General features: G+C 46.5%; 1 protein-coding gene across 5 annotated transcripts in view; it reads left to right on the top strand.

Annotated features, from left to right (window-relative positions):
* greb1l (GREB1 like retinoic acid receptor coactivator) overlaps positions 1-21,784 on the top strand; it is a 96,544-nt gene that overhangs the window by 50,183 nt on the left and 24,577 nt on the right. For all 5 annotated transcript variants that reach the window (XM_084183516.1, XM_084183518.1, XM_084183517.1 and 2 more), the window contains exons 8-12: positions 8,424-8,546; positions 9,426-9,563; positions 17,886-18,011; positions 18,854-18,991; positions 19,183-19,368. In XM_084183516.1, the coding sequence (XP_084039642.1) occupies positions 8,424-8,546; positions 9,426-9,563; positions 17,886-18,011; positions 18,854-18,991; positions 19,183-19,368 (711 nt within the window). The remainder of the gene's footprint in view (positions 1-8,423; positions 8,547-9,425; positions 9,564-17,885; positions 18,012-18,853; positions 18,992-19,182; positions 19,369-21,784) is intronic.

Genomic DNA, 21,784 nt, shown 5'->3' with positions numbered 1-21,784 from the left:
AATCACAAGAGTGAGGTGTAAACCTCTAAACAATCCCGTAATAACAAGAGCGCATTTCACGGTACTCACGAGACCAACGGACATGGGACAATAATCGACAAGGACAATGGGGAACAGAGGGCACATATATACACTTACTAATCAGGGGAAATTGCAACCAGGTGTGCATAATGAGACAAGACAGTCCGGGGTTGGTGGTAATGATCCAGGTCAGTGACGCCTAGAAGACGTAGACCTCCGGAGCTGGTGAACGGAATGAGCAACAGTTCTGAGGGGATCCGTGACAATGACAAACCACCTGGTACTGACAACTTGGATGGAAAATTACTGAGGATGGTAGCAGACTATATTGCCACTCCTATATGCCATCTCTTCAATCTAAGCCTACAGGAAAGTGTGTGCGCTCAGGCCTGGAGGGAAACAAAAGTCATACAGTTACCCATAAATAGCAAAGCACCCTTTACTGGTTCAAACAGCCAACCAATCAGCCTGCTACCGACCGTTAGTAAACTTTTGGAAAAAATTGTGTTTGACCAGATACAATGCTATTTCACAGTAAACAAATTAACAACTGACTTTCACCATCCTTATAGGGAGGCACACTCAACATGTACGGCACTAACACAAATTACTGATTGGCTGAAAGAAATTGATAATAATATGATTGTGGGAGCTGTTTTGTCATGCAGCTTTTGACATGAAAAAACATATATGTGTTATGGCTTTACATCCTCTGCCATATCGCGAATCGAGAGTTACCTATCTAACAGAACACAGAGGGCGTTCTTTAATGGTTTGGCATACCTCACGGTAGCTGTCTTGGCCCCTTACTTTTTTCTTTTTTATCAATGACCTACCACTAGCATTGAGTAAAGCCTGCGTGTTTAGGTGCGCTAATGACTCAACATTATATAGCACAGCAAGTGAAAACACTACTACACTTAACAAAGCGCTGCAGTCAGTTTTAGAATGGGTGGCAAGTAATAAACTAGTCCTAAATATACAAATAAATTAAAGCATTGTATTTGGGACAAATCGTTCACTAAACCCTTAACCCTAAACCTGATCTAAATATTGTAATGAATCATGTGGCAATTAAACAAGTTGAGGAGACTAAACTGCTTGGTGCAACCCTAGACTGTAAACTGACATGGTCAAAACATATTGATGCAACGGTAGCTAAGATGGGGAGAGGTCTGTCCGTGATAAAGCACTGCTCTGCTTTCTTGACGTCACAATCAACTAAACAAGTCCTACAGGCCTTAGTTTTATCACACCTGAACTACTGCACAGTTATATGGTCAACTGCCAGAAAAAAGAACATAAGCAAATTAAAGTTCTCCCAGAACGGAGCAACACAGTTGTCCCTTAAATGTACACAGAGGGCTAATATCAATAACATCTCTCCTGGCTCAAAGGAGAGGAGAGATTGACTGAATCACTACTTGTCTTTGTGAAAGGTATTGACGTGTTGAAAGCACTGAACTGTCTGTTCAAACATCTAACACACAGCTCAGACACCTATACACACCCCACAAGACATGCCACCAGGGGACTCTTCACAGTCCCCAAGTCCATAACAGACTCTGGGAAACACACAGTACTACATAGAGCCATGACTACATGGAACTGTCTTCCACATCAAGTAACTCAAGCGAAAATCAGATTAAACACACACACACACGCATACACACATACACTCACACAGTCTTGCACAGCTAACCTTGTGGGGACAGACAATTCAGTCCCATTCAAAATCCTATTTTCCCTAACCCCTAACCCTAATCCTAACCCGTACCCGTACCTGTACCCGTACCCTTACCCTAACCCTAACCCTAACCCTAACCCTAACCCTAACCCTAACCTTAATCCTAACTCTAACCTTATCTCAAAAACCTAACCTTAACCCTAACCCTAAACCTAATCCTAGCTCCTAACCCTAAAACTAACCATATCTCTTAACCCTAACCCTAAACCTAATTCTAACCCTAACACTATTTCTAACCTTAACCCTAAACCCAATAGAAATAGCATTTGACCTTGTGGGGACCAACAAAATGTCGCCAGTTGGTCAAATTTATCTTGGTTTACTATTCTTGTGGGGACTTCTGTTCCCCACAAGTATAGTTAAACACGCCTAACACACGCACTCTACACACACACACACACACACACACACACACACACACACACACACACAAACTGTAATGATGTGGTATTGTGGTATTATGGATTTTATATAATACATGTTTAATAATAGAGTAATCATGTCTTGTATGATACAGTGGGGGAAAAAAGTATTTAGTCAGCCACCAATTGTGCAAGTTCTCCCACTTAAAAAGATGAGAGAGGCCTGTAATTTTCATCATAGGTACACGTCAACTATGACAGACAAAATGAGGAAAAAAAATCCTGAAAATCACATTGTAGGATTTTTAATGAATTTATTTGCAAACTATGGTGGAAAATAAGTATGTGGTCAATAACAAAAGTTTATCAATACTTTGTTATATACCCTTTGTTGGCAATGACACAGGTCAAACGTTTTCTGTAAGTCTTCACAAGGTTTTCACACACTGTTGCTGGTATTTTGGCCCATTCCTCCATGCAGATCTCCTCTAGAGCAGTGATGTTTTGGGGCTGTCGCTGGGCAACACGGACTTTCAACTCCCTCCAAAGATTTTCTATGGGGTTGAGATCTGGAGACTGGCTAGGCCACTCCAGGACCATGAAATGCTTCTTACGAAGCCACTCCTTTGTTGCCCGGGCGGTGTGTTTGGGATCATTGTCATGCTGAAAGACCCAGCCACGTTTCATCTCCAATGCCCTTGCTGATGGAAGGAGGTTTTCACTCAAAATCTCACGATACATGGCCCCATTCATTCTTTCCTTTACACGGATCAGTCGTCCTGGTCCCTTTGCAGAAAAACAGCCCCAAAGCATGATGTTTCCACCCCCATGCTTCACAGTAGGTATGGTGTTCTTTGGATGCAACTCAGCATTCTTTGTCCTCCAAACACGACGAGTTGAGTTTTTACCAAAAAGTTTATTTTGGTTTCATCTGACCATATGACATTCTCCCAATCCTCTTCTGGATCATCCAAATGCACTCTAGCAAACTTCAGACAGGCATGGACATGTACTGGCTTAAGCAGGGGGACACGTCTGCACTGCAGGATTTGAGTCCCTGGCGGCGTAGTGTGTTACTGATGGTAGGCTTTGTTACTTTGGTCCCAGTTCTCTGCAGGTCATTCACTAGGTCCCCCTGTGTGGTTGTGGGATTTTTTTGTGGGATTTTTGCTCACCGTTCTTGTGATCATTTTGACCCCACGGGGTGAGATCTTGCGTGGAGCCCCAGATCGAGGGAGATTATCAGTGGTCTTGTATGTCTTCCATTTCCTAATAATTGCTCCCACAGTTGATTTCTTCAAACCAAGCTGCTTACCTATTGCAGATTCAGTCTTCCCAGCCTGGTGCAGGTCTACAATTTTCTGGTGTCCTTTGACAGCTCTTTGGTCTTGGCCATAGTGGAGTTTGGAGTGTGACTGTTTGAGGTTGTGGACAGGAGTCTTTTATACTGATAACAAGTTCAAACAGGTGCCATTAATACAGGTAACATTTACATTTACATTTACGTCATTTAGCAGACGCTCTTATCCAGAGCGATTTACAAATAGGTGCATTCACCTTATAGCCAGTGGGATAACCACTTTACAATGTTTATTTTATTATTATTTTTTTAAATCTTTTAAATCTTTTTATATATTTTTTTTCTTTCTTTTTTTTTTTGGTGGGGGGGTAAAGGGGGGGGGGGGGAGTAGAAGGATTACTTTATCCTATCCCAGGTATTCCTTAAAGAGGTGGGGTTTCAAATGTCTCCGGAAGGTGGTGAGTGACACCGCTGTCCTGGCGTCGTGAGGGAGCTTGTTCCACTATTGGGGTGCCAGAGCAGCGAACAGTTTTGACTGGGCTGAGCGGGAACTATGCTTCCGCAGAGGTAGGGGAGCCAGCAGGCCAGAGGTGGATGAACGCAGTGCCCTCGTTTGGGTGTAGGGACTGATCAGAGCCTGAAGGTACGGAGGTGCCGTTCCCCTCACTGCTCCGTAGGCAAGCACCATGGACTTGTAGCGGATGCGAGCTTCAACTGGAAGCCAGTGGAGTGTGCGGAGGAGCGGGGTTATGTGAGAAAACTTGGGAAGGTTGAACACCAGACGGGCTGCGGCATTCTGGATGAGTTGTAGGGGTTTAATGGCACAGGCAGGGAGCCCAGCCAACAGCGAGTTGCAGTAATCCAGACGGGAGATGACAAGTGCCTGGATTAGGACCTGTGCCGCTTCCTGTGTAACGCAGGGTCGTACTCTCCGAATGTTGTAGAGCATGAACCTACAGGATCGGGTCACCGCCTTGATGTTAGCGGAGAACAACAAGGTGTTGTCCAGGGTCACGCCAAGGCTCTTCACACTCTGGGAGGAGGACACAACGGAGTTGTCAACCGTGATGGCGAGATCATGGAACGGGCAGTCCTTCCCAGGGAGGAAGAGCAGCTCCGTCTTGCCGAGGTTCAGCTTGAGGTGGTGATCCGTCATCCATACTGATATGTCTGCCAGACATGCAGAGATGCGATTCGCCACCTGGTCATCAGAAGGGGGAAAGGAGAAGATTAGTTGTGTGTCGTCAGCGTAGCAATGATAGGAGAGGCCATGTGAGGATATGACAGAGCCAAGTGACTTGGTGTATAGCGAGAATAGGAGAGGGCCTAGAACTGAGCCCTGGGGGACACCAGTGGTGAGAGCACGTGGTGTGGAGACAGCTTCTCGCCACGCCACATGGTAGGAGCGACCGGTCAGGTAGGACGCAATCCAAGAGTGAGCCGCGCCGGAGATGCCCAGCTCGGAGAGGGTGGAGAGGAGGATCTGATGGTTCACAGTATCAAAGGCAGCAGACAGGTCTAGAAGGACAAGAGCAGAGGAGAGAGAGTTAGCTTTAGCAGTGCGGAGAGCCTCTGTGACACAGAGAAGAGCAGTCTCAGTTGAATGACCAGTCTTGAAACCTGACTGGTTTGGATCAAGAAGGTCATTCTGAGAGAGATAGCAAGAGAGTTGGCTAAAGACGGCACGCTCAATAGTTTTGGAAAGAAAAGAAAGAAGGGATACTGGTCTGTAGTTGTTGACATCAGAGGGATCGAGTGTTGGTTTTTTGAGAAGGGGTGCAACTCTCGCTCTCTTGAAGACGGAAGGGACATAGCCAGCGGTCAAGGATGAGTTGATCAACAAGGTGAGGTAAGGGAGAAGGTCACCAGAGATGGCCTGGAGAAGAGAGGAGGGGATAGGGTCAAGCGGGCAGGTTGTTGGGCGGCCTGCCGTCACAAGTCGCAAGATTTTATCTGGAGAGAGAGGGGAGAAAGAAGTCAAAGCATAGGGTAGGGCAGTGTGAGCAGGACCAGCAGTGTCATTTGACTTAACAAACGAGGATCGGATGTCGTCAACCTTCTTTTCAAAATGGTTGACGAAGTCATCCACAGAGAGGGAGGGGGGGGGATTCAGCAGGGAGGAGAATGTGGCAAAGAGCTTACTAGGGTTAGAGGCGGATGCTTGGAATTTAGAGTGGTAGAAAGTGGCCTTAGCAGCAGAAACAGATGAAGAAAATGTAGAGAGGAGGGAGTGAAAAGATGCCAGGTCAGCAGGGAGTCTAGTTTTCTTCCATTTCCGCTCAGCTGCCCGGAGCTCTGTTCTGTGAGCTCGCAATGAGTCATCAAGCCATGGAGCAGGAGGGGAGGACCGAGCCGGCCGGGAGGATAGGGGACATAGAGAGTCAAAGGATGCAGAAAGGGAGGAGAGGAGGGTTGAGGAGGCAGAATCAGGAGATTGGAGGGAGAAGGACTGAGCAGAGGGAAGAGATGATAGGTTGGAAGAGGAGAGAGCAGCGGGAGAGAGAGAGCGAAGGTTGCGACGGCGCATTACCATCTGTGTAGGGGCAGAGTGAGTAGTGTTGGAGGAGAGAGAGAGAGAAAAGGATACAAAGTAGTGGTCGGAGACTTGGAGGGGAGTTGCAGTGAGATTAGTAGAAGAACAGCATCTAGTAAAGATGAGGTCAAGCGTATTGCCTGCCTTGTGAGTAGGGGGGGACGGTGAGAGGGTGAGGTCAAAAGAGGAGAGGAGTGGAAAGAAGGAGGCAGAGAGAAATGAGTCAAATGTAGACGTAGGGAGGTTGAAATCCCCCAGAACTGTGAGGGGTGAGCCATCCTCAGGAAAGGAACTTATCAAGGCGTCAAGCTCATTGATGAACTCTCCAAGGGAACCTGGAGGGCGATAGATGACAAGGATATTAAGCTTAAATGGGCTAGTGACTGTGACAGCATGGAATTCAAATGAGGAGATAGACAGATGGGTCAGGGGAAAAATTGAGAATGTCCACTTGGGAGAGATTAGGATTCCTGTGCCACCACCCCGCTGACCAGATGCTCTCGGGGTATGCGAGAACACATGGTCAGACGAGGAGAGAGCAGCAGGAGTAGCAGTGTTTTCAGTGGTAATCCATGTTTCCGTCAGCGCCAAGAAGTCGAGGGACTGGAGGGTAGCATAGGCTGGGATGAAGTCTGCCTTGTTGGCAGCAGAACGGCAGTTCCAGAGGCTGCCTGAGACCTGGAACTCCACGTGGGTCGTGCGTGCAGGGACCACCAAGTTAGAGAGGCAGCAGCCACGCGGTGTGAGGCGTTTGTGTAGCCTGTGCGGAGAGGAGAGAACAGGGATAGGCAGAGGCATAGTTGACAGGCTGCAGCAGATGGCTACAATAATGCAGAGGAGATCGGAATAAAATGAACTAAACATCTGGGAGAGGAGAGAGCGGGGCCTCCCTCACCACAACTCCCAAATATAACTCTCCCAACTTCCACCTCAGAAACTATAATTGTTGTAAACTACAGCGGTTCAATGTTTTCTAGGAATAGACTAACCTAGTTTATTCAGCTAGCTAACTAGGTGCAGTATTATTCCGTGAAAAACGTCTGGGCACCTCGTCATAAGACGCCACAGCCAGCTAGCATGCCGGTCTCCAACAGCAGGGTTTAGCGCCAATACTCAGCCACAACAACCACCAGTGTATCAACACGGAAGCAGATCGTTCGTGTCCAACGTTGTGGGTAAGTCCCGACAGCTTGAGCGAGTCCGTCGTCAACTTATTCAGCCAGTTAGTTAGCTAGAATAGTTAGCAAACTAGCTAGCCATTGCTTTCAGACAAAGAAGAACCCCCTCCTCTCACGGCACGAACACACAGAGAGAGCCAAACTAACGTTAACTAGTCACCCATGTCCCGAATTCCTTGAGCGACTCGGGCTATCAATATGTAAAAAACAAAACACAAGTGTAGGTTATGACTTACCCCTAGCAGCTACTGTTAGCTAGCCAAGTGCAAAGCTAGCCACTGTGGTAACTTTGCGAGTGGTCACGAGTGGAGGACAGAGGAGCCTCTTAAAGAAGAAGTTACAGGTCTGTGAGAGCCAGAAATCTTGCTTGTTTGTAGGTGACCAAATACTTATTTTCCACCATAATTTGCAAATACATTCATTAAAAATCCTACAATGTGATTTTCTGGATTTTTTTTTCTCAATTTGTCTGTCATAGTTGACGTGTACCTATGATGAAAATTACAGGCCTCTCTCATCTTTTTAAGTGGGAGAACTTGCACAATTGGTGGCTGACTAAATACTTTTTTCCCCCACTGTTTATTGTTTTATTTATGATGTAGGCCAGGGTTGCCCAACCAACCCTGTTGCTGGAGAGCTACCCTCCTGTAGGTTTTCGCTCCAACCCCAGGTGTTACTAACCTGATTCATCTTATCAACCTGCTAATTATTAGAATCAGGTGTGCTAGATTAGGGTTGGAGCAAAAACCTACAGGACGGTAGCTCTCCAGGAACAGGGTTGGGCAGTCCTGATGTAGGCTGTCATTGTGTTTTGCTGTGATGTAGAGTAGCTGCTACTTTGGCAGCAGCTAATGGGGATCCTAATAAATACTAAATACTAAACTACTAAACCTGATGTGTTAGCTGTGCTGATACACGCTATTGGCATAACTTCAGTGTCCTATCTCCTGACATCAACCTTGAGCTACATCCTGCTCCCAGTGAGGTCATCACGTTCTGTCAGGGAAGGGTAGAGCTTTGACACAACACCCCCTCTCCTCTCCCTCACCTCCTCTCCCATCCCTCCCTCCTCTGACCAAGATGACATCTGGCTTGAGTGGAGAGTGTCTGTGTTTGTTTACGAAGCATTGTTTGGTTAAAGGGGACTGTTATGGTCAACTTGTTCTGATGGAAAAATTGGATTGAGTCATTATTGTTGATTTGTTCGTTTTGTTTGGAGAGATTTTGGCTAAGGCAATTTTACAGGATCCAACACCCACCCTGTGTTCTTATTACCCTCCAGACTCCCCACCTACTAGGACTCCCTCTGCCGCCTCTGTGTTCTTCTCAGCCCAGGACCTGGCCCGAGACTGCAGCTTCCTCAAGCCTCTGGCCTCTACCTCTGGGGGCAAGACTCTACCAATAGGTACAGCTCTTCTTCTACAGTTCTTCTACCACCACTGTTTCTGGATGACAATGTATTAATCTACTGTATGTGTAATCAAATCTCCATCATATAGTCATCGTTCCCTCACAACGTCAGCTTTAAAGTGTTTTACACCATGGTACATTATACATCAATAATATTCAGTAACATTATGCAGACTGCCACATGTGTAATAAGCTTTAGCCCAGGTATTTCTAAGGAAATAGGCCCAGCAATCACTTCTGCTATGTGCCCTGGTCTGAGTAGGAGAAGGACCAGTTGCCTAGAAACAGGTTTGCTTACATGGCCAAGCATAGGCCAGATGGAGCTGTGGAGTGTAGATTAGCCTCTTCTACTGACTGGAGACACACACGTGTGTGCACACACACACACACGCATCAATACTGAGCAGAAAATCCCTGTAATGACTTTAAGACCTGGCTATCCATTCGCTAGTTTACAAGGTTGCAAGATTGACAGGCCTAGCCTACACATACCAATCAATGTGTTAGCGTAAATGCACACACAGTGAATCTGAGATTGGAAAGTGCCCCATCAGTTCATTGGCAATAGGAAATCAATAGCTCAGTGTTAGGCGGGCCTAAATCATTCTTATATATTGTTCAGTCTCTATATTAGGAAGATATATTTCAGGACAATTGGTTTTATTTTGTAATTATCAAATATATATATAATAATACATGCGTTTATTGTATTTGTTTACTATGAAGATAAACATGCACCTCACGTATGGCATCTCTCAAAAGACTGCCAAAACATTACCTTACGAAAGTAAATGATTGTGTCGAATCATCTGAAAATGAATTGTGGTGAAATGAATCAATAATGTATGGTGTATCTGTCTGTGTGTCTGTGCAGTACCCACGGCTTTAAGAGTGAACGGGCCGCCCAACGGACTGGGTGCAGACAGCCACCCCCCTTTATTGAGCCCCTCCCAGGTGTCTCTGGGACCCCAGGGACAGGGGTACAGAACCTCCGACCTAGGAGACAACCCTGGTGAGCACCACGTTCTCCTCCCTAACCTCTGTGACTTTAAACATACACAGGAAATGTATGCTTGTTGTTTTCCTATTATGGGTGATTTACAATACATCTTTACTATTCTGATCTCAATTTAGCGTTTCTCTGTACCTGCTTTTCATTACAGATCTTGATTTCTAAAATATGAAGTAGAACATAGTATAATTATTGCAATAAGGATATGACCCAGATGCAGACACAGGAGGCGGACAGTTTGAATCTCAGATATTTCTTTTAAAACGGGGCTCAAGGGCAGGCAGAGATCAGTAATCCAAGGCAGAGTCAATCAGGGACAGAACGCCAGGCAGGCTCAGGGTCAGGACAGGCAGAATGGTCAGAACCGGGAAGACTAAAAAACAAATATTGAGAAACAGGAAAAATGGGAAACACGCTGGAAACAGAAGACAAAGGGCTATGAGACAGAGGTTTAATCCTAGACACATGAAAAGTGGGATGTACAGTGGCTTGCGAAAGTATTCACCCCCCTTGGCATTTTTCCTATTTTGTTGCCTTACAACCTGGAATTAAAATTGATTTTTGGGGGGGTTGTATCATTTGATTTACACAACATGCCTACCACTTTGAAGATGCAAAATATTTTTTATTGTGAAACAAACAAGAAATAAGAAAAACTTGAGCATGCATAACTATTCACCCCCCCCCCCCCTGTCTCTATAAGCTTGGCACATCTAGCCACTGGGATTTTTGCCCATTCTTCAAGGCAAAACTGCTCCAGCTCTTTCAAGTTGGATGGGTTCCGCTGGTGTACACCAATCTTTAAGTCATACCACAGATTCTCAATTGGATTGAGGTCTGGGCTTTGACTAGGCCATTCCAAGACATTTAAATGTTTCCCCTTAAACCACTCAAGTGTTGCTTTAGCAGTATGCTTAGGGTCATTGTCCTGCTGGAAGGTAAACCTCCGTCTCAGTCTCAAATCTCTGGAAGACTGAAACAGGTTTCCCTCAAGAATTTCCCTGTATTTAGCGCCATCCATCATTCCTTCAATTCTGACCAGTTTCCCAGTCCCTGCCTATGAAAAACATCCCCACAGCATGATGCTGCCACCACCATGCTTCACTGTGGGGATGGTGTTTTCGGTGTGATGAGAGGTGTTGGGTTTGCGACAGCATAGCATTTTCCTTGATGGCCAAAAACCTCAATTTTAGTCTCATCTGACAAGAGTACCTTCTTCCATATGTTTGGGGAGTCTCCCACATGCCTTTTGGCAAACATCAAACGTGTTTGCTTATTTTTTTCTTTAAGCAATGGCTTTTTTCTGGCCACTCTTCCGTAAAGCCCAGCTCTGTGGTGTGTACGGCTTAATGTGGTCCTATGGACAGATACTCCAATCTCCGCTGTTGAGCTTTGCAGCTCCTTCAGGGTTATCTTTGGTCTCTTTGTTGTCTCTCTGATTAATGCCCTCCTTGCCTTATTCGTGAGTTTAGGTGGGCGGCCCACTCTTGGCAGGTTTGTTGTGGTGCCATATTCCTTCCATGTTTTAATAATGGATTTAATGGTGCTCCGTGGGATGTTCAAAGTTTGAGATGTTTTTTTATAACCCAATCCTGATCTGTACTTCTCCACAACTTTGTCTCTGACCTGTTTGGAGAGCTCCTTGGTCTTCATGGTGTCGCTTGCTTGGTGGTGCCCCTTGCTTAGTGGTGTTGCAGACTCTGGCGCCTTTCAGAACAGGTGTATATATACTGAGATCATGTGACAGATCATGTGACACTTAGACTGCACACAGTTGGACTTTATTTAACTAATTATGTGACATCTGAAGGTAATTGATTGCACCAGATCTTATTTAGGGGCTTCATAGCAAATGGGGTGAATACATATGCACGCACCACTTTTCCATTATTTATTTGTTCAAATTTTTTGAAACAAGTTAGATTTTACATTTCACTTCACCAATTTGGACTATTTTGTGTATGTCCATTACATGAAATCCAAATAAAAATCAATTTAAATTACAGGTTGTAATGCAACAAAATAGGAAAAACGCTAAGGGGGGTGAATACTTTTGCAAGGCACTGTATACGGATGGTGCGGGGCAACAGAAGATGAACAGCAGAGGGGCTAAGGATTTTAGAGATGGGGAAAGGGCTGATAAAACGGGGGGCAAGTTTGTGGGACTTCACCCAGAGGGGCAGATCCCGAGTGGACAGCCATACCCTCCGACCTAGACAATAACGGGGAGCCGGGGTCCTGTGGTGGTCCGCCTGTTGCCGATATCTGGAGGTGGTCTTGGGAAGAGGACCCAATGAGGGTGCAGAATGCCTTCCAGAACCGGGAAGAAAACTGAGGACCGCAATCGGAGACCATGTCGACCGGAAGTCCATGGAATCCAGAAGACTTGCTGCACCATGAGCTGGGCCGTCTCCTTGGCTGAGTGCAACTCAGGAAGGGGAATAAAATGGGCAGCTTTGGAAAATCTTTCCACCACCGTTAGGATGGCGGTGTTGCCATCTGACAGAGGGAGACCAGTGATGAAGTCCAGGGATATGTATAGATCAGGGGCGGTGAGGAACAGGGAGTAGTTGAAGGAGGCCAGCTGGAGCTTGCTGCGGAGTCTTATTCTGCGCACACACAGTGCAGGCGGCGACAAACTTGGAGACGTCAGGAACCATGGTGGGCCACCAAAAACATTGCCGGACGAAAGCCAAGGTCCAACGGGAGCCAGAATGGCAGGTGAGTCTCGAGGAATGTGCCCATTCCAGGACCAGAGAACGGGCAGAGTCCGGGACAAACATCCGGTTAGCCAGGGATGCAGCTTTTGGTCCTGGGAAGAACGCTGGGACAGGATGGCCCCCACTCCGACGTCTGAGGCGTCGACCTCTACCACGAACTGACAGGACAGGTACGGATGGATTAAGATGGGAGTTGTAGTGAATCGATGCTTGAGGTCCGAGAACGCCCGGTCAGCTGCTGGAGATCACATGAAAGGAACCTTGGGAGAGGTGTGCTGAGAGGGGGGAAGCCAGGGTGCTGTAACGCCGGATGAAGCGGCGGTAGAAATTAGCAAACTCCAGAAAACTTTGCAGCTGCACTCTGGATGTGGGTTGAGGCCAATCCACCACTGCTTTCACCTTGCCAGAATCCATCTGAATATTTCCTGCAGCAATGACGTATCCTAGGAAGGAGATGGTGGAGCAATGGAATTCACATTTCTCTGCTTTAACAAAAGGCTAGTTCTCCAGGAGACACTGGAGAACCTGTCGGACGTGCTCTTGAGCTGACCGGGAAAAAAACGAGGACATCGTCGAGGTAGACAAACATGAACCGGTTCAACATGTCAAGGAGCACATCGTTGACCAGGGCCTGGAACACTGTGGAAGCGTTGGTTAGTCTGAATGACATCACAAGGTACTCTTAGAGCCCGCTAGCCATGTTAAAGGCTGTCTTCCATTCGTCTCCTTCCCATATCCGAACCAGATGGTAGGCGTTCCGAAGGTCCAACTTTGAGAAGATGGTAGTCGCCTGGTTAGGCTCAAAAGCAGAGGAGATGAGTGGTATCGGGTAACGGTTTTTAACCGTGATATCATTAAGGCCCCGGTAGTCGATACACGGACACAGGGTTTTGTCCTTTTTCTCCACAAAGAACTCTGTGCCGGCGGGGGAGGCAGATGGACGAATACTCCCTGCTGTAAGAGAGTCCCCAATGTACCTTTCCATAGACTTTGTCTCCGGACCCAACAGGGAATAAATCCACCCCAGAGGCGGTGTTGTGCCAGGGAGAAGGTTGATAGCGCAGTCGTAGGGAGGAAGAGGAGGAAGAGATGTGGCGCGAGCCTTGTTGAAAACCTCCTGGAGGTCCTGGTACTCCGCGGGAATGGCGGAGAGATCCAAGGCTTTTCCCAAGCCTGCAGAAAGACGGTCCAGGGCAGGCTGCGCTGACTTCAGACAATGCGTGTGGCAGAACGGGCTCCAACCCATGATAGATCCAGTATCCCAGTCGATCAGGGGATTGTGCCTCTGGAGCCATGAAAACCCCAAAACCCCGGGTACGTAAGGTGATTTGATGAGCAGGAACTGCGTAGACTCACTGTGATTACCTGACACTCGCAGGTTGATAGGAACCGTATTGTGGGTAACTCTGCCAATAGAACGCCCTTCCAGTGCAGTGACGTTGATGGGAATGAGAGGGGTGGGGATACCCAGCTCCAACACTAGGGTAGTGTCCATAAAACTCTCGTCAGCCCCAGAGTCAATGAGCACCCGGAGAGATTTGGACCAGTCACCCCACAGCAGGATGGCATGAAGAGGGGTACGAGTAAGGGGAGATTGGAAACTCCCCGTACGGCTCACCAGCGTACTCGTACCTACTGATGAGCCTTGTCTTTTAATGGACAGGTAGATATGTAATGTCCTGTAGTACCACAATACAGACAGCTCTTGACGCTCAGTCTGCGCAGGTGTTCAACAGGAGACAATCTAGCCCTGCCCAGTTGCATGGGCTCTGGAGGAAACGAGTCGACTGCCTTCGGTGATTCCAGAGGGAACTCCGGTGACATCGGATTCTTCCGGCAATGTAGACTTCGGGAATTTCCGGGATTCCTCGGAGGCGAGGTGGGAATCGTGGATGAGCAAGTGTGACCGGGAACAGACCTCCTCTGTCCATCGATCTGTATGGTCAAGGCTATGAGCGATTAGAGGTCCATGGGCAGTTCCTGGGCTGCGAGCTCGTCTTTAACCACTTCTGATAATCCATGAAGGAACATGTCGAACAGGGATTCCGGGTTCCAGGCACTCGTGGCAGCAAAAGTGCGTAAATCCACCACGAAGTCTGCCACAATACGGAAGTAGCTTCCGAGCAGCCTCTCTCCCGGACAACGGAGAATCGAACACCTTTCTTACCTCCGCCACGAACTCATCCAGACTGAGGCAAACGGTGGATTGTTGGTCCCACACCATCATAGCTCAGGCGAGTGCTCTCCCGGACATGAGCGTTATCAGGTATGCTATCTTCGAGCGATCCGAGGGAAATGAAGAAGGCTGGAGCTCGATGATGAGGGAGCACTGGGAGAGAAATGCCCGGCAGGTTCCTGGATCTCCAGCATAGCGCTCCGGAGGTGGTAAGTGGGGTTAACAGGAAGCCGGGGTAGGCTGGGGAGAAACGCCGCTGGTAGCGGGGTTACTGAGAGTCTGGGAGGTTACAGTAGTGGCTTGCTGCCTAATAGATAATCTGTGGAATAGCTCCAGTAATGCATTGAAAGCATGGTCATGGTGTTCCGCCGATGTCTGGAGTCTTTCCATAAGGCTTTGAAGGAACTCCTCGTGTCTTCCAATGGTGGCTCCTTGGAAGGAGACAGCGTTGCGGAGCTGGTCCGAGTCTGCTGGGTCAGTCATGGCCAGTTCGTACTATCAGATATTTATTATAAAACGGGGAATGGCAAACGGCAGGTCAAGGACAGGCAGAGGTCAATAATCCAAGGCAGAGTCAATCAGAGACAGAACGGCAGGCAGAATGGTCAGAACCGGGAAGACTAAAAAACTAAACTTGGGAAACATGCTGGAATGACCTGACAAGACGAACTGGCACAGACAAACAGAAAACGCAGGTATAAATACACAGGAGATAATGGGGACAAATGGGAGACACCTGGTGGGGGGTGGAGACAAGCACAAGACACGTGAAACAGATCAGGGTGCAGTGGCGGCTCCTGAAAAAATTCTCAGGGGGGGCAATTTTTCTGATGATTTAGGTGACCTACACACATTTTAAAAAAGATATGTCCAGCAACAACATGAAGACAGGGGCAGCATATAAGTCAATACCAGAAGCATTTATTGACTGATCTCAAAAGTGTTGGCTTACCAGGGTTGGTGGAGCCCTCAGTTTCATCTTTGCCTCGCAAAGCTAACTCAAACACTCCGCAAAACTTCACACACTGGATTAGCCGGCTGAGGATGTGGCGGTTCTTGCTAATGTCGTAGTAAATATATTTGTTATAGTGAATATGGAATATGATATGTTGAGTAAAATGTTGTGCTAAGATCTATTTAGGTCAGGAGCTGGTTATAAGTTCTGTTCCTATCCAATAACAATGGACAAAAGGGTCCTATCTTGTCAGCCTTGTCAGCAGGTGGCCAAGGACAACACCCACGCCATAGGCCTCTCAGTTCTTCCAACTCACGAGTTCTTGCTCTGAGGACACACACACACACACACACAAACACACACACACACACATCATCACTGTTAAACACACACACACACACACACACACACACACACATCATCACTGTTAAACACACACACACACACACACACACAAAAATCCCCTCTCTTAGGCTGAACATTTGAAGACAGAGAACCCGACTCAGAGCCAATGCAACAGTGACAGTAGCCTGGAGGGGACCTCGCCCAACTCATCAGGACCAATCAGAAGATCAGAACTACTAGATTCAACCTACTTCATTTATTGCATAAAATGTCTGCACACAATGTTTCGGGGCTTTCTTCAGATAATAATAATAATAATAATAATATGCCATTTAGCAGACGCTTTTATCCAAAGCGACTTACAGTCATGCGTGCATACATTTTTGTGTATGGGTGGTCCCGGGGATCGAACCCACTACCTTGGCGTTACAAGCGCCGTGCTCTACCAGCTGAGCTACAGAAAGTGGATACTCATGGATGCGCATCGCAATTGTAAAATGTCAACACAATTGGAGACACCACGTCATTTTTGGAGACATGTTATTGACAGTAAACTATTGTAGATGCGACTGCTAACTAAATAAAACATTTTAGCTGGCTAGCTAATCATCTTAGCTAAATGTGGGGCAAACAATTCAGTTATTTACCGTTAATTTGAGGGATTGGGGTGAAAGAAATCGAGTTACATAGTGATACTTTACGATATACTGTATTGACAATATCGCAATATTTTAGCGCTAGTTGGCTGTACCTGCACCAAAACACCATTATTGTTCCTTCATAGCTTGTTCTCAATCTTTTCACATTGGGAGCCAATTTGTTTTCAGCACTTTTATTTCCATGACTGATCAAAACTCGTTCTCATGGCTTTCTGATCCCTCTGCAACAGACATATGGTGCGCAATAAAATCACAGTATCGAATCGCAATACGTATAGAATCATGAGACTCGCAATGCATATATCTTATCGTGAGGTTCCTGGCAATTCCCAGCCCAAGTTCATTTGCCACAACAAATCTCTTCGCTAGCAAACGCGATGTCTTCTCCAAAACGGCAATGTGTCTCCAGCAATGTTTACTTTTTTGACGTTCTATGGCATCTCCACTTTCCAAGCATATATGACCACATGTAATATTTTGGTAAGTGATGCAAATAGTGAACTATGTAGGGCCAGGATGTAAAATATATGTAGCTGCAGCAATTTCTCTTATCTGATATGGTAAGTAATGGGGCTTAATGTATAGCTCCCTAAGAGTTTGACGAACGGGTCCGTGCACGCGATTCCAGATATCTTTACCTCTGAATAAACTGCCTTTATTATACCATATCCACCCTGTCCAAAGTCTCTACTTGGTCTCAGTTCTCCAGTAAACTTGTGATTATCAACACTAACCTCATCGTTGTGGCGGCGGACAGCTAGCCTGTATCCCTCATCCAGTTGAGTGGCAATGTTATTTTTTCGTTCGTACCAATTTTTGGAAAATCCTCGGGTGTAGGACTTTCCGCCTTTAGTAGAAACCTGTTGAATTATTAAATTTGGTCTGGGAGGTCCTAATTGTTTCGTTGCCAATTTATCTTCATTTGTTCGCCGACAAAAAGGAACTTCTTTCAAAGACACAATCCGCTCTTTTCTTAGTTACGTTCATGGTTACGTTACGTATGACGAAAGCGCGTAAGTGCAAGCCCTCAGACACCCATAGAGATTGTATTGAAAGCTCTGAAATTTGAAAAAAATAGATTTTACATGGGAGTCTATGACAGACTTCTGGGCGATTTTCAACCTGACTGAAATCGCCCCAAAAGGGGGGGGAGCCATTTGAAGCACGACTTTAGCCTGATTGGACATTACAACACTGATAACTACTGTTGCCGTGATATAATTGATTAGAAAAAAAATCCCTTCCTTTTCCCGTTTGGCAGTGCGTCGCCCATATCGCCCTATTGAACACACCGCCCCTGTCAGGGTGTGACAATAATTGCTCATAGGTTGCCATTGTAGAAACCCTGTGAATTATTTTGAAAACCCAGACTCAGACAATTCAGACCGTTTTGAGAACCTAGACCCATATTCTGCAGTTACAACATTAATGAAATCTCATGTTTCTCTTGTATTGTTTTCTGTCCAGTTTCCTCTGCAATGATCTCAGGCCCGCCCAAGAAGCGCCACCGCGGTTGGCACCCTAACCCCCTGGTGCCAGTCCCCCCTACAGCCGTCCCTGTGCCCGCCATCCGACCCATCGTCTGCTCCCCAGGTCTGGCACAGAGCTTTTGATATTTTTTTATTGTTTATTTACATAAGGACAGATTAATTTACAACATTGATACACTGAAAAGGCAACAGTTCGATTCATTGCACCATCACACCATAGCTTATGCTAACGTCCAGAGCGTTGATGGCTCTAAAGCACTCTATGTCCTGAATAGATACAGCCCTAAGATAATAGCCTTAGTAGACTTTGTGTCAAGCTTCAAAATGTTATGCACCACCTACTCTCTTAGAAAAAAAGGTAATATCTAGAACCTAAAAGGGTTATTTGGCTGTCCCCATAGGAGAACCCTTTGAAGAACCATTTTTGTTCCAGGTAAAACCCCTTTAGTTCCAGATAAACCCTTTAAGGTTCAATGTAGAACCATTTCCACAAAGGTTTCTACATGGAACCCAAAAGGGTTCTACCTGGAACAGAAAAGGGTTCTCCTATGGGGACAGTCGAATAACCTTTTTGGAACAATTTTTTTAAAGAGTGTACTGTAGCCCCAGTCATTGTGAAAGTATGTGTATGTATGTGTGTGTGTGTGTGTGTGTGTGTGTGTGTTTGAGTGTGCGTGTTAGATCTGATGTTGATTAGTACATTAACCTTGGTTTTAGGGAGAAGGAAGGACAAAAGGTCCATGCCATTCTCTGTTGTCAGGGGTGATTCATTCAGCATCTCCAGGGAGATAAGGTCAGACCGGTTAGTGCAGATCTGAGCAGAAGCTGAAGGAGTGGGTACAGATTATATTTTAGAATTAGAAAGGTCCTGATTTCCAGGATCTGCTTGATGTGCAGCTGTATTGTATCACAGTATTGACATGGTGTGTCTGTATTTCTGAACAGGCTCTGTGCTGGCCATGCCCACTCCTCAGCTGCCTGTAGCAGGGGTCCTTCAGCCCCAACCCCTCACTGCTGGAGAGACTGTCATCGTCCCTGACAACCTGCTCAACACCTCAGGAGTCCGGCCTGTTATCCTCATCGGTAAATACTCATCATAAAGCTGTAATCTCAATGTAAAAAGACACGTGTACTGTACCAGTATATGATTTAGAGAAAATAAATAAAGACACACTCTATTTTACTCCCAATGATTTAATGAACCAACATTTCAGGACACAGTGCCTTCCTCAGGGTATATGATTGACTGACTGCTTCTGGGGTTTGGTTTGCAGGGCACGGCACATTACCATACTTCTATGGGAACGTGGGGGACATTGTGGTGAGCCCCCTGCTGGTGAGCTGCTATAAGGGCAACCAGTTGACTGAGAAGACACTGGCCAGCCTGGGACTGACTGGCAGCCAACTACTCAGTGTGGAGACCATGATCCTCCTCACCCTGCAGTACCTTGCACGGCTAGGTAAAGGCCTCAAAAGACTCATGCGCGTGCACACACATGCATGCATACACACGTATATATGCACATATGTGCAGGCACACAGACACTCACACACTCTCACACACACACTTACACGCACACACCCTGTTAGATATGAAAGGCTTATTTAAAATGTTTAATCAGACATTGAGGATAATGGTTGAGAGGCTGAGCTAAGCCAAGGCCTGGTTGTTTTAAAGTTTGGTAACACTGATGAGGTAGTTGGTAGTCCTCCCCCATTGTAATTCAAAGTGCTCCTTTACTGCTGCTGCTCCACTTACTGTCGCTGATGCACTTTAGTGGCTCCAAATAGCTAGCATGACCTTGAGTTGATAAGAACTGTAATGTACTATGCTTCTCGGAGTCATGAATGAAGAAGGACATGGATAATATAAATCCAGCTGGTTTTTCTGTGCGTTGGCCGGACAGAACGGCAGGGGTCGTGGTGTGTGTCTCTTTTTTAACAACAGCTGGTGCGCAATCTCTAATATTAAGGAAGTCTCGAGGTTCTGCTCGCCTGAGTTAGAATACCTCATGATAAGCTGTAGACCATACTATTTACTATCTGTATTTTTCGTAGCTGTCTATTTACCACCACAAACTGATGCTGGCACTAAGACCACACTCAATGAGCTGTATAGGGCTACAAGAAAACAAGAAAATGGTCATCCAGAGGCGGCACTATTAGTGCCTGGTGATTTTAATGCAGGAAAACTGATATCCCTTTTATCTAATTTCTACCAGCATGTCACCTGTGCAACTAGAGGGATAAAAAAATGGGACAATAACTATCCTCCTGATTCCTGCTTTCAAGCAAAAACCCAAACAGGAAGCACCAGTGACACGCTCAATACGGAAAGTGGTCTGATGAAGCGGATCCTAAGCTAAAGGATTGTTTCACTAGCACAGACTGGAATATGTTCCGGAATTCATCCGATGGCATTGAGGAGTTTACCACATCAGTCACCGGCTTCATTAATAAGTGCATCTACGACATTGTCCCCAAAATGACCATATGTACATATCCCAACCAAAAGCCATGGATTACAGGCAACATCCACACTGAGCTAAAGGCTAGAGCTGCTGCTTTCAAGGAGCAGGACACTAATCCGGACGCTTATAAGAAATCCTGCTACACCCTCCGACGAAACATCAAACGGGCAAAGCGTCATTACAGGATTAAGATCGAATCCTACTACACCGGCTCTAACGCTTGACGGATGTGGCAGGGCTTGTAAACTATCACGGATTACAAAGGGAAATCCAGCCGAGAGCTACCCAGTGACGCAAGCCTACCAGGCGAGCTAAATACCTTCTATGCTCGCTTCGAGGCAAGCAACACTGAACCATGCATGAGAGCACCAGCTGTTCCGGACGACTGTATGATCACGCTCTCCGTAGCCAATGTGAGTAAGACCTTTAAAGAGGTTAACATTCACAAGGCCGCAGGGCCAGATGGATTACCAGGAAGCATACTCAGAGCATGCGCTGAACAGCTGGCAAGAGTCTTCACTGACATTTTCAACCTCTCTCTGACCCAGTCTGTAATACCTACATATTTCAAGCAAACCACCATAGTCCTTGTGTCTAACAACACCAAGGTAACCTGTCTAAATAACTACAGCCCCGTCGCGCTCACATCTGTAGCCATGAAATGCTTTGAAAGGCTGGTCATGGCTCACATCAACACCATCATGCCAGAATCCCTGGACCACTCTAATTCCCATACCACCCAACAGATCTACAGATGACACAATCTCTATTGCACTCCACACTGCCCTTTCTCACCTGGACAAAAGGAACACCTACTTGAGAATGCTGTTCATTAACTACAGCTCAGCATTCAACACCATAGTGCCCTCCAAGCTCATCACTAAGCTAAGGACCCTGGAACTGAACACCTCCCTCTGCAACTGGGTCCTGGACTTCCTGACGGGCCGCCCCCAGGTGGTGAAGGGTAGGCAACAAGACATCCACCATGCTGACCCTCAACAAGGGGGCCAACTGCGTGGCCGCACATGACTCCACACCATCATTATGTTTGCTGACGACACAACAGTGGTAGGCCTGATCACTGACGACAATGAGACATCCATAGGGAGGAAGTCATAAACCTGGCAGTGTGGTGCCACGACAACAACCTCTCCCTCAATGTTGGCAAGACAAAGGAGCTTTTCGTAGACTACAGGAATTGGAGGGCCGAACACGCCCCCATTCACATTGACGGGGCTGTAGTAGAGCGGGTCGAGAGCTTCAAGTTCCTCTGTGTCCACATCAAGGACCTATCATGGTCCAAACACACCAACACAGTCGTGAAAAGGGCATGACAACGCCTCTTCCCCATCAGGAGGCTGAAAGGATTTAGCACAGATCCTCAAAAAGTTATACAGCTGCACCA

The sequence above is a fragment of the Coregonus lavaretus genome (assembly GCF_964263955.1).
Source record: "Coregonus lavaretus genome assembly, chromosome: 19".
In the NCBI taxonomy this organism is placed as follows: Eukaryota; Metazoa; Chordata; class Actinopteri; order Salmoniformes; family Salmonidae; genus Coregonus; species Coregonus lavaretus.
This window is presented reverse-complemented; position numbering and strand designations above follow the sequence as displayed.